The sequence below is a fragment of the Melopsittacus undulatus genome, chromosome 3, assembly GCF_012275295.1.
Source record: "Melopsittacus undulatus isolate bMelUnd1 chromosome 3, bMelUnd1.mat.Z, whole genome shotgun sequence".
In the NCBI taxonomy this organism is placed as follows: Eukaryota; Metazoa; Chordata; class Aves; order Psittaciformes; family Psittaculidae; genus Melopsittacus; species Melopsittacus undulatus.
The window spans coordinates 65,629,551-65,645,975 of NC_047529.1; the positions used below are offsets into that span (position 1 = coordinate 65,629,551).

Below are 16,425 nucleotides of genomic sequence, written 5' to 3' on the forward strand. Positions count from 1 at the left end.
GAAACTGGCAGAATTCCATCAAAATACTGAAGTGCTTCAAAAGCCAAAACAACATAAGCTTTCAACAGTCACAAAAATTATTACTTAAAATCTACCCCAATCTGACAGCTCTCAAATAATGTATCACTTTCAACATAGATCTGTATCCCTTGCCCTCAGTGCCTCAGAAAACTTCATGACTGAAGAGAACTATCCACTGGCGGACACACCAACTTTGAATGAATTGGAAAAAATAGAATTTATCATAAAATTTCCTTCTGAAATCATCAAAACAGTATTACATAAAAGAACTAAAAACTCCCTTCCAAAAACACACTATCACGGTATACTCTGTCTAAACAACTTCAACTAACATAAATCCAGATCTTGTGCTAAACAAACACTTAAAACACAGCTGCAATTCGAAGTGCTAGCTTATTAGAAAAAAACAAACAAACATGATTTTAACTGCCACTCAAGGTCACAGATTAAATTTTATATTACCTTTAGGATTTCAATTTTTTTTTTTTTAACATGAAGTGATATGTGCATATACTGCCCTCATGCTGTATATAATATAAAATGCAGAAAATTTCAAAATCTTTCAGTAAGAAGAAAAAGCATATTCTACTATTACAGTAACATTTTCTCAGGAAAAATATCTTTAGAGAAGTATTTATTTTTCTCTCAAAGTAAAAATTGTACTTACGATAATACCTGTAGGTACTTCACGGAATGAATACACTGGCTTATTTGGTATATCTTGTTTACTCAGGAGCTCAAAAACTGCAGGATATGTAAGCAAGTTTATCAGAGACAGAAAAGACTAGAAAAAGAGAAAAAAGGGCAGCGGGAAACATTAATCCATTAAGTCTAACCAAGTAAATATTAACAATTTGCCATTTACTTTAAATTTATTCTTATTCTTCTTTATAGGCTGAACTTCACATAAATAATGTTGCCTAAAAAGAGAATGCAAAACCTGGCAGGTGTCTATATTCTAAAAGGGCAGCAATGGCTGTGAAATATGTACTATTCACCAAATTGTACAAGCAATTTTAAAAATTACAGTATTTTTATAACCACATAATTCTAAAATCTAGAGACACAGCATACTCTAAAACATGTCACTGTCTCTGATCTAACTACAGTAATCAGAGACATGAACTGATGGCCAGTATTTCAAGAATTTCACTTTTGTCAAGATTGTTATGTATTATTTTATATTTACTTTAATGGATCCGTGTCATTGTGACTTGCCATGAAACAAAAGAATGCTTTCAGTCAGTCATCCTTTGACTAGTGTATTATACTAATTTTGTCCTATGTGTCAAGAAGCTGGTATAGTTGCAATAAAGATTTGCAGAAAGGTATGTATATCCTATCTGACATACATCACTGTTTTTTCCATGCCAATACAGAAGATTAAGTTATTTCTCACCTTCTGACAGCTTCGGTCAATAGGGTCAATAGGAGTAGATTTGGGTTGAGTTATCCTTAAATCTTCTTTTCCACACTCCAGAAGAGCCCATAATTCAGTTACAAGTGCCTTTATAAAGCCTAAACAAATTTTTTTTTCTAATCATGAAAATGACAAGAATACCAGAAAAACAATTTTCATGATAAAAACATTTTACACCACAATTCTGACTCAAATTCTCAAATATTCTCTACATTGTAGACTACAATTTCACAAGACAGACTGCCTGAGGGGTACTTTCCCTGCCATTCTCAATCCTTTGTCAAGCAACCTCCTTATATTAAATCTAAGCTATACAGCAACAGTTTGCAAAGACTATAACACTAGAGTAGGATGATATTTATATACATTCCACATAAACGAGCTGCTGACCTTCTTTAACAAGTTAACTGCTACAGATCAAGGCTTAGCTAGCATTGTCTCTATGGTTTAAAAAAAATACAGATTTAGTATAACTCATTAATAAATGAAAATATACCACAATGAAAAGTTAAGAACTGAAACAAATCTTTTTAATAGAAGTACTACTAGCTGACTTTATAATGTTACCTTTTAAAATACAAGAGAAAGGTTTGGAGATTCCAGAGTTAGATGACTATCCTAAGTTATGCACTCAATACAAACTTCACATCCATTATACAACCTCCTTTCAGGGTTGAAACACAATGCTTATTATCTGTCTTTGATGCCAAAGGCTATACGAAGCAACTTGGCTGAGAACCACAAACAAGACAGTTACTCCTCAAGTAGATCTGCTCCCTCCTTTCTGAAAGACCCCAGATGTGTAAATAAAAAACAAGCAGTTTCCTTGAATTCCTGGCAGAATTTGCCTACATTTCTGAGTCTTTCCATCAAGTCATTTTAATTATGCATCAGCCAATTCTAGACACTCAAAAGATACTTGGAAACTTTTGTACCTCATGGACTTCCTTAGCAACTTAAGTAGCTTTACTTTATTGGTAACATTCTAGTCTTAACATAAGAACTACCTAGACCACTGAGTGGGTATGGCAACAGTTGAGGTATCTGGAAATGAATCTGAAGGGACTTTGTGGCATGGGTTGACATACAAGAAGAACTGTCAATTCAGACAATCTGAATTCCATCTCACTATTTTATAAGAGCACCAATGACATTCGGGCCTTTGCACAGTTTCTCACTCTTTGAGCACCCAGCAACCATGGAAAAGTACATATAAATTACAGAAATCAACAGTTATCAATTCTGATCTGTAGATCAATAAGAAGCACTTGCAAATTGTAAGCAACATTTTTTTTTAACAGATGTAAATGTCTTCATGCACATACACAAAATTTCTGGAAATCCAAAACAATGGAGTAAAGATTTTGATTAATTTAAGGAAATAAAAAAAGGTAAACTGAACCAAAACAAATACAACCCTGCATCAAGGTAAGTAGATGACTTAGAGGTTGGAAAGAATAAAGTTCCATCAAGAAGAAATCAATGGACATCTAGGCATTCTTTGCTAATAAAGTATAATTATTCCCTGCAGCTGATCTTTTTTAACATCATTCTCACTGTCTTTTTCCACTATGCAAGACCATAGCAGGTAAATATTCATAATAATACCATTCTTCAATTTACCTGAACTTTGCAGAGCTACTGCACCTGATGGTGTTGTTGCCATTTGTGTAATAATCACTTTAGTACCAAACTCTTCATATTCATTTGCCTGTTAGTAACATATATAAAGCTCAGTGTTAGTTATCCAGAGGGCATGAAACTCTCCAATGATCTCTTAAATATTGATCTTTCCTACACCTGTTTACAGAATTTAATCCACTATATGGTTAGACTTGAACAGTTCAGAGAAACTAGCCTCTAAAGACTTATCAGGGTTAGATTCCAAAGCAAACATCTTTATCAAGTATCTTCTAAAAATTTAAATACAAAATACTATGGCTGAGACATGCAACACCAGCAACGAATAAAAACATTGGTATCATGGCTTTTGCACACATTCACTAAGATGCCTGTAACATCACCTTTCTTCTCCTGATACGTGCATTTCAAGTACTGTCTAACATATCTAGATTTAACATCTAACAAGGTGGTAAAAAAAATTTTGCACTTAAAAAAAGTAAAAATAAAAATCCTAGCACTTCAAACTTTACAGTAAAAAGTCTGAAAATAAATGTCTCTATATCTGAAGATGAGTAACACTGTATAAACTTAAATTAATGTAGTACAAATATCAAAGATGAGCTGCATTTAAATTCATTTTCGGGGAGAAAAAAAAGTGGTAAAGTGGCTTCTGGGTTTTCTTTTTTGTACTAGTTTCTTCCTTTTTTATTTTATTATAGTCACTAAAGAAAGTAAAATTGTACAGACAGACTCTGTAATGCTTACCTGGAGTTTCTTTGATAAACTGCTGAATATAAAGTTCACACAGTCATTCATGGCACCTGTACTATGAAGCAGAAACAGTCCTTTGGGTGTGGCAGAAAAACTTAGCAAGGCATCTAACAAAGTCTCTTCCCATAACAAACTGCAAGAGTAGAAAGTAATAATTTTAAAAGATATGTAAAAAAGCAAGGGAAAAAGAATTAAGACTACAATTTCTAACCCTGAAAAACACCACCACTTCATTTCCTAGACTCTATGCTTACTCTATGTTTACAACATTTACGTTGGTTTTAAAAAAAAGCATTTGGGAAACTTACGTATTAGACTGTATTTTGTACAAACATTCACACTCATCCTGGCAAAACTATGGTTAAATAGGAACACGTAATAGAAAGATGATGTAATGCGGAACCCAAAAGATCTATGCCATCTTTAAATACACTTATGACTTACTATCTGACTTTAGACAATTCTTGAGATTTTAATGTGGCAGTTACAAACTAGCAAAATGGACAGAGTTTCTCACCAACATAAGAAGACTATAAGGAACTAAAAAACATTAAAGGAAATAAAGCACCTTCTAAAAATGAGTACAGAATTATGAAACTAAAATGCTATATATAAAGAAAATACACTCATGTACTAACAACAATAAATGGAACCTATTTTCTACAGGCATGGCAGGAAGGACAGCAATTGCAAGAATGAAATATGATTATATCCTCTGCCCTACAAAATATTCTACCCCCCATAAAGAAAAGAGAAGCAATTACATCATCTTTGACTACGTACCATCCCTGCAGGTACCATTAGGCTCTTGTGATTCTGCTTCTCTAAGAGCACCTGCTAAGTGGATTCTCATCTTGAGTTCTGTTCTCATTCCTCATTTTTGACTTCTCTCACCAGTAAGCAGCATGCAGCTTTCCTCATAGCAGTCATCCATTACCCCAAGCTTTAATCACTTCTGCAGAACCCCTGCCATGTCATGTTCAGAAGCAAAAATTTCACCCAGAAAAGACCCAGCTATCTCGTTCCACAGTTAAATGAAAAATCTAGATACTAGGAAAAAATTTTATTTATGTCTCTGGTAATGACTAGTAATAGCCTTCACAGTCAGAGCTCTGCACCCTAGCTTTCTTTTTGCCTCTGGATTTAAGTTGCTATAACCAGTTCACATGTCACCATCACAGACTAGAGCTGTTGAGACATCTTTTCAAATTATACATGAACTTTATAGTAAAGTATAAACAAGAATCTAGTTCATTAACTAGGTGCTGCACTAACACCAATATCACCATGAATTTTCAGGGTCACAAATAACTGTTATTTCTCAACCTAATACACACAAACTTCTATAAAAGGACATTAAGTTTTTGTATAAAAGGAAGGATGACTTTCACTTAATATGCATAAGGCATTTTTTGCTACATAATATTGTGAAGGTGTCCGATACCCTTCGGCAGAACAGCATTGTAAACTAACACCACATTAAACCCATCAGATAAACTCTGACGGGCACTTTGTTTTATGCTTTCTAATTAACATGTTCATCAAGCCGATTTCTGTAGTCAAAATCAACCATAAGTCAATTTTATATAAATTAAACACAATTCTGTAAGCCAAGAAAGTTGTGAAAGCTCAAGAACAATTCTGTAACTCTACTAAGGCCTATGCCAGGACGACTTCACTCTACCAACCACTATGCTTTTGGAAAAAAAAACAAACAAAAAAGCAGGGTAATTAAGATGGCCTCAGTTGTGGATAAAGAGTCAGTGTGTGGCTCAGCACTTATGCATGGGTATAAATTAAGTATCAACTTACCTGTTTTTTGACTCTAGACTTATTGATGAAATTAAGTCCACACCAGTTACAGGAGTTGGTACTCTTTCTGAAAGCAAACTCATCTGTGAAATAAAATCAAAAACAAATAAATACCTACTTACTGTTTATTTACGCCATTTTTAAACTCCAGATATTCTTGTTATATGTTTAAGAAAAAAAAAACCAAAACAAAACAGTGAACAGGTTGTAGTTTAGCCTTTGGCACAGTATACCCTATTTCACTACATTTTTTATTACAGAAAAGTTTGGCACTTTTTTCTTCCTTGAGTATAAACCGTTTTAAAGCTATTACATTTTTATTAAAATTCTAAAACTCCTCTTTTTAACTTTAATATTGTTAAAAAAACAATAAATAAAGCAACTCACTTGCTGAGGGGGGTGGCTTGAGAAAGGACACCTATAACACTGGAGCGGAGCCAGGGGAGATCAGCATCCAGAAGCCTCACCACAGAGCGACAAAAGCCACTGAGGAGGGAGCCTCAAGTCCTCAACAGGACTTGCCCAAGAGCTCAGCTACCACGAGGAGGTGACTCACCGAGGGCGGAGACTGGAGGAGGGGCACCAACTGTGAGTGGTTAAAAATCTACCCAGGGAGCGCGGCGAACAGGAGCTGGTGAACACAGCAGGCAAACAGGGCAGGTCGAGGTAGTTTGCGTGGGCAGGCGAGCGGGATGGTGAGCACTCGCCGTATGACCAGGGTCCGGTCTGGGAGCTCTGCCTTGGCTGCCCCGGTGGTGGCCAGTGTAGGCACCCAGACAGAGCCGGTAAGTGGGGAGGTTGGGGTGCAGAGCTCGGAGTGTAGAGAGTGCCTGCACTGGTCTTGTGAGGGAAAGGTGCAGAATGGGCAGGGCTGCGCTCACTGCTCCCTGATGGAGGTCCTCCTCCAGCAGGTGGCTGAGATACGGGATGCTGTCAGTAAGCTGCAAGATGTCAGGGAAGCTGAGAGGAAGCAGGACTGCTTGCTCCAGGCCCAAACAGCACAGGGGCCTCAAGATTCCCCTCTAACTCATGGAGGAAAGAAGGAGGCTGTTGATCAGGGAAGCTGGGAATTAGTAACAAAAAAAAAGAACAAAAGGAGGAAGAGAGCAATTAAAAGCAAGGGGCTTCCTCCTAAATCTGCTCTACCCACCCAGAACCGCTTTGCTGTCCTGCAAGGGGCTGATGAGGAAAAGCACTTGCATCAGAAACAGCCAGCTGGTGCACTGGTACAGAAGATCTCTACTGGTGCCACCAGGAAAAAGCGGCGGGTTGTAGTAGTAGGGGACTCTGCCTTGAAAGGGACAGAAGCGCTCATCTGTCGGCCTGACCCAGTTGCAAAGGAGGTGTGTTGCCTACCTGGGGCACGGATCAGGGATGTTGCAGAGAAGCTGCCTGCTCTAGTAAGTCCCACTGACTGTCACCCATTTCTAGTGATCCATGTGGGTGTTAGTGATAGCCTGAGTATAAAGAAGGACTACAGAGCTCGGGGAGAGGTGGTCAGGGGTTCTGGAGCTCAGATAGTCTTTTTGCTAATTCTCCAAGACACAGGGGAGGACCTTCCAAAGGCAAGGAGGATTGGACAGGTTAATAAATGGTTAAAAGGGTGGTGTCATAGTCAAGGGTTTGGGTGTCTTGGACATGGGGCCCACATTTGTAGGCCAGGCCTACTGGGGCCTGGTGGAACTGCTCTGATAAAGAAAGGGAAGAGTGGCTTTGCTGGGAGGCTTGCCAGACTTGTCAAGGATGCTTTAAACTAGTTGTGTTGGGGGAGGGGAGCATCATTCCATCCCAACACACCCAGTCAGCTGCCAGCACCTATAATAAATACTCTGAGCAATGTAGTAATATTCTAGCCGCTCCAGCCACTGAGCCGGCTTCATTTGGAGCTCGGATCAGATGCCTCTATACAAATGCCCATAGCATGGGGAATAAACAAGAGGAATTAGAGATGTGGGCACATCTACGGGGCTATGATATAACAGGCATCACCGAAACATGGTGGGATGGCTCCTTTGACAGGAGTGTTGGAATGGAAGGTTATAGGCTTTTTAGAAAAGACAGGCCCAGCAGAAAGAGAGGGGAAGTTGCCCTTTATGTTAGGGACAGGCTGGAGCATATGGAACTCTGTCTGGGGACAGGTGAGCAGTTAACAGAAAGTTTGTGGGTCATGGTTAAGGGAAAATCGGTGATGGGACACATTACTGTGGGGATATGTTACAGACTGCCTGATCAAGAGGAATCTGTGGATGAAGAACTCTACAGACAAATAGGAAAAGCCTCACACTCACAGGCCCTTGTTCTCATGGGGGATTTCAACCACCCTAACATCTGTTGGGGCAACGGTACGGCCCGGCACAAGCAATCCAGGAGGTTTCTTGATTGTGTGGAAGACAGCTTCCTTCTGCAAGCAATAAAGGAGCCAACGAGGAGACGTGCCCTGCTTGACTTCGTGCTCACCAGCAGGGAAGGGCTCGTGGGAAATGTGACTCTCCAGGGAAATCCTGGATGCAGTGATCACGAGATGGTCAAATTCGAGGTCCTCAAGACAGTGAGAAGAGCCTGCAGTAAGCTCACTGCCCTGGACTTCAAGAGAGCAGACTTTGGGCTCTTCAGGAACCTGCTTAGCAAGGTTCCATGGGATATAGCCCTAGAGGGCAAGGGGGACCAAGACTCTTGGTTAACATTCAAGGATCACCTGCTACAGGCTCAAGAGTGTTACATCCTGACCAGAAGAAAGTGCAGCAGGAGGGCCAGGAGACCTCCTTGGATGGATGAGAAGCTGCTGAGAAAAATCAACAAGAAAAAGGAGGCTTATAATAGGTGGAAACAAGGACAGGTGGCCTGGGATGAATACAGGGATGTTGTCAGGGTACTTTGGGACCAAGTTAGGAAAGATAAGGCCCAATTGGAGCTAAACTTGGCAAGGGATATTAAAGATAACAGGAAGGGATTTTATAGGTATGTAGCAGCTAAAAAACAGACTAAGGACAATGTAGGCCCCCTCCAGACGCTTTCGGGAGAACTGGCTACACAGGACTTGGAGAAGGCTGAGGTTCTGAATGGCTTCTTTGCCTCGGTCTTCACTGGCAAAGGCTCTGACCGCAGCACCCAAGTCTTGGAGGGCTGATGCAGGGACTGTGAAAACAGACCTTGGGCCCACTGTACATGAGGATCTGGTTCAAGACCATCTTAAGAACCTGAATGTACACAAGTCAATGGGACCTGATGAAATCCATTCGCGGGTCCTGAAGGAGCTGGCAAATGAAGTTGCAAAGCCACTGGCCATCATATTTGAAAAATCATGGCAGACAGGTGAAGTTCCTGATGACTGGAAAAAGGGAAATATAACTCCCATTTTCAAGAAGGGGAAAATGGATGACCTGGGGAATTACAGACCAGTCAGTCTCACCTCTGTGCCTGGCAAAATCTGGGAGCAGATTCTCTTGGAAGGCATGCTAGGGCACATGAAAAAGAAAAAGGTGCTTGGTGACAGCCAACATGGCTTCACTAGGGGAAAATTCTGCCTGACCAATTTGGTGGCCTTCTATGACGGGGCTACAAAAGTGATGGACAGGGGTGGAGCAGTTGACGTCATCCACCTGGACTTGTGCAAAGTGTTCGACACTGTCCCACATGACATCCTTGTCTCTAAATTGGAGTGTCATCAATTTGATAGGTGGACCACTCGGTGGATAAAGAACCGGATGGATGGTCGCACTCAAAGAGTTGTGGTCAACGGTTAAATGTCTAGCTGGAGATCAGTAACGAGTGGTGTCCCTCAGGGATCAGCGTTGGGACCGGTCTTGTTTAATATCTTTGTCGCTAACATGGACAATGGAATTGAGTGTGCCCTCAGCAAGTTAGCCAATGACACCAAGCTGTGTGCAAGTTAGCCAATGACACCAAGCTGTGTGCTTCTGTTGATACGCTAGAGGGAAGGAATGCCATTCAGACGGACCTTGACACACTTGTGAGGTGGGCTGATGCCAACCTCATGAAGTTTAACCATGCCAAGTGCAAGGTCCTACATCTGCGTCGGAGCAATCCCAGGCACAGCTACAGGCAAAAAGGAAATTCATGGCAGTCCTGCGGAGAAGGACTGGGGGGTGTTAGTCAATGAGAAAATGAACATGATCCAGCAGTGTCCACTCACAGCCCAGAAAGCCAACCGTATCCTGGGCTGCATCAAGAGGAGCGTGACCAGCAGGTCAAAGGAGGTGATACTGCCCCTCTACTCTGCTCTCCTGAGACCTCACTTGGAGTACTGTGTGCAGTTCTGGTGTCCTCAACATAAAAAGGACATGGTACTGTTAGAACAAGTCCAGAGGAGGGCCACGAGGATGATCAGGGGACTGGAGCACTTCCCATATGAAGACAGGCTGAGAAAGTTGAGGCTGTTCAGCCTGGAGAAGAGAAGGCTGCGTGGAGACCTCATAGCAGCCTTCCAGTATCTGAAGGGGGCCTACAGGGATGCTGGTGAGGGACTATTCATTAGGGACTGTAGTGATAGGACAAGGGGTAATGGGTTCAAACTTAAAACAGCAGGGGTTTAGACTGGATATAAGGAAGAAATTCTTTACTGTTGGGGTGGTGAGGTACTGGAATGGGTTGCCCTTGGAGGTAGTGAATGCTCCATCCCTGGAGGTGTTCAAGACCAGGTTGGATGAAGCCTTGGGTAATATGGTTTAGTGTGAGGTGTCCCTACCCATGGCAGGGGTGTTGGAACTAGATGATCTTGAGGTCCTTTCCAATCCTAACTATTCTATGATTCTATGATTCTAACTCTTCACTTCTGTCACAGGTAATAGAAATAACAGCCTCTGGAGTCAACAAATTAAGTAATTCTGACAATTTGTATTTATAAATTATATAAATTTATTTATATTTGTGTGTATATATATTTATCTATGTAGCTCTACACATGCCTTTATATTTGGCGAGGTTTGTTATTGAAATCATATTTGAAAATAATTGGTGTGAAAAACACTGTTTATTTCAGATGACTGATTTAAGTGGCTTTATGTTTCCAGAGACTAAAGCAAACTGCACCACTCAAATGAAAAACCTTAGTCATCAATCTACTCTCTTATAAATGTGATTTAATAAATATACAAAAGATTCTTCTATCAAAATAGTCAATTGTCCTGGATCTGTTGAGTTCCCCTTTTATTACCATCTGTACAAATTCTGTCCCAGAATTCCAGTAGAAACTGCTAAAAAGTTGCTTCTCCATCAGTCTTAAGACTCCAGGAGATGTGTAAAAGAGGAGGAAACAAATTAGCACTCTATCCAGTAAATAATTGTCACTGCTGCTTGGATAGATTCAAAAATCCACCATTTTTGCTACGCTATAAATGGCACAACATTTTATAAACAGCAGATGTTTTAAAATCGAACAATGACAGAAAATAATTTTAAAAAATAATCAAGATGGCAAAGCTCAAAATGTGACTTCCCTGTAACAATTTGTCAATTCTTGAAGTCCTGAATATGCAGATTCCATTTCAGTCTCAATTTGATCTCCAAAGTGCATGAAGAAAGGGCCTTTTGTCAGTTAAATGTTTCATTTTTTTTTAATTCAGCACATTCAGCCTACGTATCTTGTATGTGTCAAAACAATTTGTCTAAACTATGTTCTACACCATAATAAAAGTTTTTCATGTGCAAAGAAGTCTTTTGTGCATGTGTAAATGCTGTTGTGCTTTAGAGCAAATAACTGGAAATGCCCATCAAAAGCATCTAATGGTTTGCCTGTGATAAACATCAAACAGACTAACAGGTTAGTTCAAGGAAGACTGACTTGCCACACAACAGACAGATTGCTGAGTTATGTAAATTACAGCACGATTCAAGAGAACCAAACTCCGTAATTCAACAAGATCCTAAAGTTCTCAATGCAAAGAAGAAAGTAAGTTCCAAAACCAGTGCTCTCTGATGAGAAACAAGAGCTCATTGTGACGGAATTATGACTGCAAATTAAGTAAAAAGTATGCATTCATGATAATATTAATATACAAAAACAGTGAGAAATACCCTGGTTTAAGGTAGTGGTGGTGGTTTAAGACTCTCTTCTGTTCATGTTTCATCTTTCTAATGTTTTCTGCCTCAGTTTAAATTGCAACTGTAGTTATTAAAATTTCTAACTGTAATAAAAGCATACAACATTTGACAGGAAGAACAGCTGATTCATTTTCTCTCCTTTGCATTTAATCTCTCTCCCACTTCCTCGCATGAAAATAATAACCTTAAGGATTCAAACATTTGTTTAAATTTTACTTCACTGTCAACTTTTTGAAAACTAATCTTGAAGCATCTGCTATCATTTTTCCATCTTAACTAAATTTTTATAACAGATAAGAATTTTCACACTTCACTTGGCTATCAGAACAATTGAAAATAGAATAGTGAATAAAGCAGAGATCTATATAACTTTTTCAGTAAATTTATAACAGAAAGCAGATTACTCAGAACTGTTAGATCCAAGCTCTTAGTGGACTTGCAATCAAACTGAAGCTGAAGTACAGTACAGAGTCTACACTTCATAAGATGTCTAAGTACATAGGTAAGCAAGAACTCTTACCCAGCACTTATTATGGTTTCTTCAGAGCATTTCAGTGCTATTTAAGTCAAATATTTGGAATCTCCCTTTTTTTTTCCTCCATATCTCCCACCAGAATGAACTAGTTTAATCTACAAATTACTAAGACTACATCTCGGGAGTTTTTCCTTTCAATATTTCCCAAATCAAGAGAGAAGTCAAGAGCTGTGGTGGACACTGGCTATCATGACAGCGAATAACCTTCAGCATCAAGAACAATGGTCTTTCCACCTTGATTGTTTCTGGGTTAATCTTAAGGCATCAAGTCTCAAACAAAGCTTCTGCTAGGTTCAAATAGAAAAATCTGAAAAAGTAGAACTTTATTTTTAGAACAATCCTAAGCACTACCTCACTACTTAAACATAAGCAACCTGAAGCAAAGTACAACTACTGAATAAGCTGAATCTCTCAAATTTTTTTTTCCAATTTTCCTAGTCCAAAACAAGATTTACCTTTTTCCAGGCCTCTCCCATAGATACATGCAAGCCATAAGGAATTAGCACCTGCAGGCCTTCACACGTTCTGTACATCTGACGGCATACAAAAATGAAAGCTCCTTTAACAACTGGCAAAAGCTCGGATCCAGATAGAAGAGAAATGTCGTCATGAAGAAGTTTCTTTGTAAACTGAACAATTACATGAACAGCTGTAGGACTAGAAATAAAATAACACTTTTAAAATGCTGTTTTGTAGTCATCAATAAAGCTTGAGATAAAACCTCTGACCAAACTTATTCAATTTTTTCTAGGGGGAAAAAAAACTATGATCCACTATGTCATAACTTGTGGCACCAGGCAGAAGGAAAGAAATCTACAGGAAGTGATTTTACTTTGGCTACAGGTCTACATAAAGCAAAAATGCATCCATTGCCTTCCAACAATCCCACATGGCCATGAACTACAGACTGTGTGTGTTTAAGAGTCCAGTTGGCAAGAGTAACAAGACAGTCATTTTAGCTTCTGCTTAATCAGTGTTAAGGATATCACTACAAGTCAATATTTGTCCTTTTTCCTCTTTTTTCCTATCTGAGATATCACTTTGAAGTCTTCTAGGTTTGCAATACAAGGGACAACTCTTTTTCAAAATACTTTCTCTTACTTCCAACCCCCCATAAAAACAAGCAACTTCTGAGATTCATCCACTTAGAAGACATATTCCAAACATTTTCATCACCTGCAGCTTAGCTATTTTTAAAGGCTAGTCTCAATTTTCCTGTCCCGTTTTAAGTTTTAGCATCAGATAACAATATACTGCCCACAGCATCACACAGGTCTTAGTTAGGTACAGTGTTACAAATGTCAGCTTCAGATAGAAGATCTGTCTTTACCAGATGTATTGAAAAGTGAACGCTATATTAAATCTATTCTTTAAATAAACTGATTATTAATATTTATTCTAAAAAAAACCAAACAAAAAACAGAGAAGAAAAGCCTTTGACCTCAGTAGTAGCACTATAAATACAGTGGAAATATATTCAGAGAAAGGAAAGCTCTCACATGAATAAGAAAAACAAGAACTGTTGAAATCTCTCTTTATAAAAGTATTTCTTTAAATTGTCATTTCACCTGGTTATACACATCTCCCTGATACATCACTTACTACTTTACTTGATAATCAGGTATTTTACTCCAAACAAAACACATAATGTTACAGATAAATGAGAAAAGAGAAAATAAATCTCATAAGATTAATCTAATGCATTAAAGTACTCACTAATGCCATTCATTAAAGCACTCTTACCTATCTTTTTTGGCAGTTTTTTCATTTTCTCCATGAAGAAGAAAAGAAAGACCATCATCTACAGCAGCAATCCTTGCCAAAATATCAGCTACATCAATTAAAGTGGTTTCAAGACAATTCAAATACACCTATTCGGAATTAAAAAAGAAAACAAGAGAAAGTTTTAAATTAAATACTTTTGTGAAAGCTGTTTATTCAAGTCTGGCTTATGTATGCAAAACCTAAAGGCTACCTCTCCTACGCCTGCTTAATCGCTTAAACAAAATAAGTAAACAGCCCATCACCATCATATAGAAATCTTCATCACAAATGGCAGTAATCATCACTTTTAATGATTATGGCAGGAGTCCAAAGATTGCACAGATACAGAAAACAAACATTTCTGAACTCCTTTTTCTCTTTTCCCACACGAATATGAAAAGGCTCTGATACGCCATCTAGGAGTTTAAGAACACGTGAATCAAGACAAGAAACATTCTTACTTGTTTGTTGCTGCATAAGCATTGACAACTTTTTGGCTAGAAATGGAATTCAAGTTTCCAAGATCATTTGCATTCACTTCACTTGTAGGCTGCAGTAGGCTGAAACAGCCGTTTGCTTTGGAATCATGAGGAGATTCTCCCCCACTACAGCAAAGCAAATGTCTTCTACCAATTTCTTATTCACCTCAGAGTATTGTAGAGCTATAACTAGACTGTAATCAAGCAACCTGAACATTTAACACTGAGATTCAGACTGTCCGGTATGGTACTATGATTAATGAAACCAAGGTTAAATCCAAATCAAAGCCACTGCTTTTTAGTAAGTGAAGTCCGTATGTCCCATGGTAGACAAGCAGAACATGGATGTTCCATGAAGAACCTGTCACGGAGCAGCAAGGGCAGAATCCAAGGAACAAGAAGCCAGAAGCCAAGCATGATAATGAGGCAGGCAGAGGCAATGGCTTGCCATCGGATGCGCATAGTCCCACCATACCCAAACAAGGTCAGCAGACAAGGTCCAGTCATAGTAACCAGGTTCACCCAACAGTCTAGATTCCCTCCACAGTGATGAGGAAGGTTCAAGGTTAAGCTAGGAAACCAAGTCACTGAGTTAGGGTCAGCTCCAGAAAGAACAACCAGAGTCAAAGTACAGTGCTCACCACGCAACCAGATTTTTAGTGACAAGGCAGGTCTGAGGTAAAACAACCAAAGAAATCATAGTCTGTGGGTTAAGGTGCAGATTAATGGACAGGAGGCTTCCTTGCTGCTACTACCATAGTATAGGCAGGGAAAGAGAAGAATGTAATCTTAAAAGCCACTCCTGTGATGAGTCCACACTGAACCCTATTAAGAGTAGTCACTGGGGAGAACTCTGCTGAGTCTTCCTAGCAGAGCTTTCTAAAATGGTTAACTTGAAGGCTGCAAACCCACAGCATTACCTATGCTGCCTTTGAGCCTAGGCTTCGAAGCCCACACGAGGGGAAGTCAGGAGGAAGATGTGCCAAGGCCTGACAGCAGAAAAGTAGCTGTAATTCTGCAGGACTTACAGTTTCCTAAAGGTGCTCACTAAAACTCTGTTACTGTCCATGTGCCTCAACTATAGAGTCATGACTTAGCCAGAGTGTACCCTCTCATCCAGGGACTGAGAAACACTCCAAATTCCTAGGATTTATGCATAAACGTTCTTAAAAGGAGAAGGATGGTTTTCAAAGTGAGAAGTCCTCTTTGGTAGTTTCCCCATGTCCACACCCAGAACTACAGAGTGGAGTCAACAGTGAAATGACTTTGTGGCAAGGATGAGCTAGGGAGGGTAACTGCTCCCATTAACACTTGTTAAGTATCTAGTATGTCAGAATAGGGAATTAAATACCACTCTCCTGAAGTCTGCTGTTTAAAGCTTTCCTACTCTTCTGCTATTCACGAAGGACAGCTGGACTCACAAGACAAATTATTTTTTAAATGCTCCTGCTTCTCCTCTTACAGGGAGCTCTACATTTTATATAGTGCAGAGGAAAAACAGCCTTCCTACTTTAAAATTTAAAAAATTTATTATTAATGCCAGCGATCAAAGTAACCCATGAGAAAAACAAAATTTTGATTTTGTTTTATAGTTAAAATTTTCAGTGATGGTTAAAAATCTCCCTGACCTGTTATTTTTTTCAGTTACTGGGTATCATTGTTCAGGATTCTAAGAAAGGACACACTGCGCTGTCAGTTTCTTTAAGACTGTTCATTTGTTTTCTTTGTGCAGCACCAAAAGAAAATCCAAAACACAGTACTTTGTTTATTTAAAATGTGAATCCAATGTTCTGCACCAGCTATGCTTCAGCAGCAACTCTGAGGCTACGGAGCCCAAAAGGTCAATACTGCTGCCCAGAAACTGATCCTTCTGACAACTCCTGCTCTCAGATGAGTTTCTTCCTCTAACCCCACAAATACGCAATACTACTCTGCTTAAA

The 16,425-nt window shown here is 39.2% G+C and overlaps 1 protein-coding gene across 1 annotated transcript in view; it reads right to left on the reverse strand.

Moving 5' to 3' along the window:
- The window catches only part of TBC1D32 (TBC1 domain family member 32), an 86,976-nt gene that overhangs the window by 51,304 nt on the left and 19,247 nt on the right, over positions 1–16,425 (reverse strand). The window contains exons 16-22 of the mRNA XM_031054064.2: positions 13,986–14,113; positions 12,698–12,899; positions 5,648–5,730; positions 3,830–3,968; positions 3,065–3,152; positions 1,421–1,539; positions 689–805 (exon numbers count right to left, since the gene is read on the reverse strand). Coding sequence (XP_030909924.2) covers positions 689–805; positions 1,421–1,539; positions 3,065–3,152; positions 3,830–3,968; positions 5,648–5,730; positions 12,698–12,899; positions 13,986–14,113 — 876 coding nt within the window. The remainder of the gene's footprint in view (positions 1–688; positions 806–1,420; positions 1,540–3,064; positions 3,153–3,829; positions 3,969–5,647; positions 5,731–12,697; positions 12,900–13,985; positions 14,114–16,425) is intronic.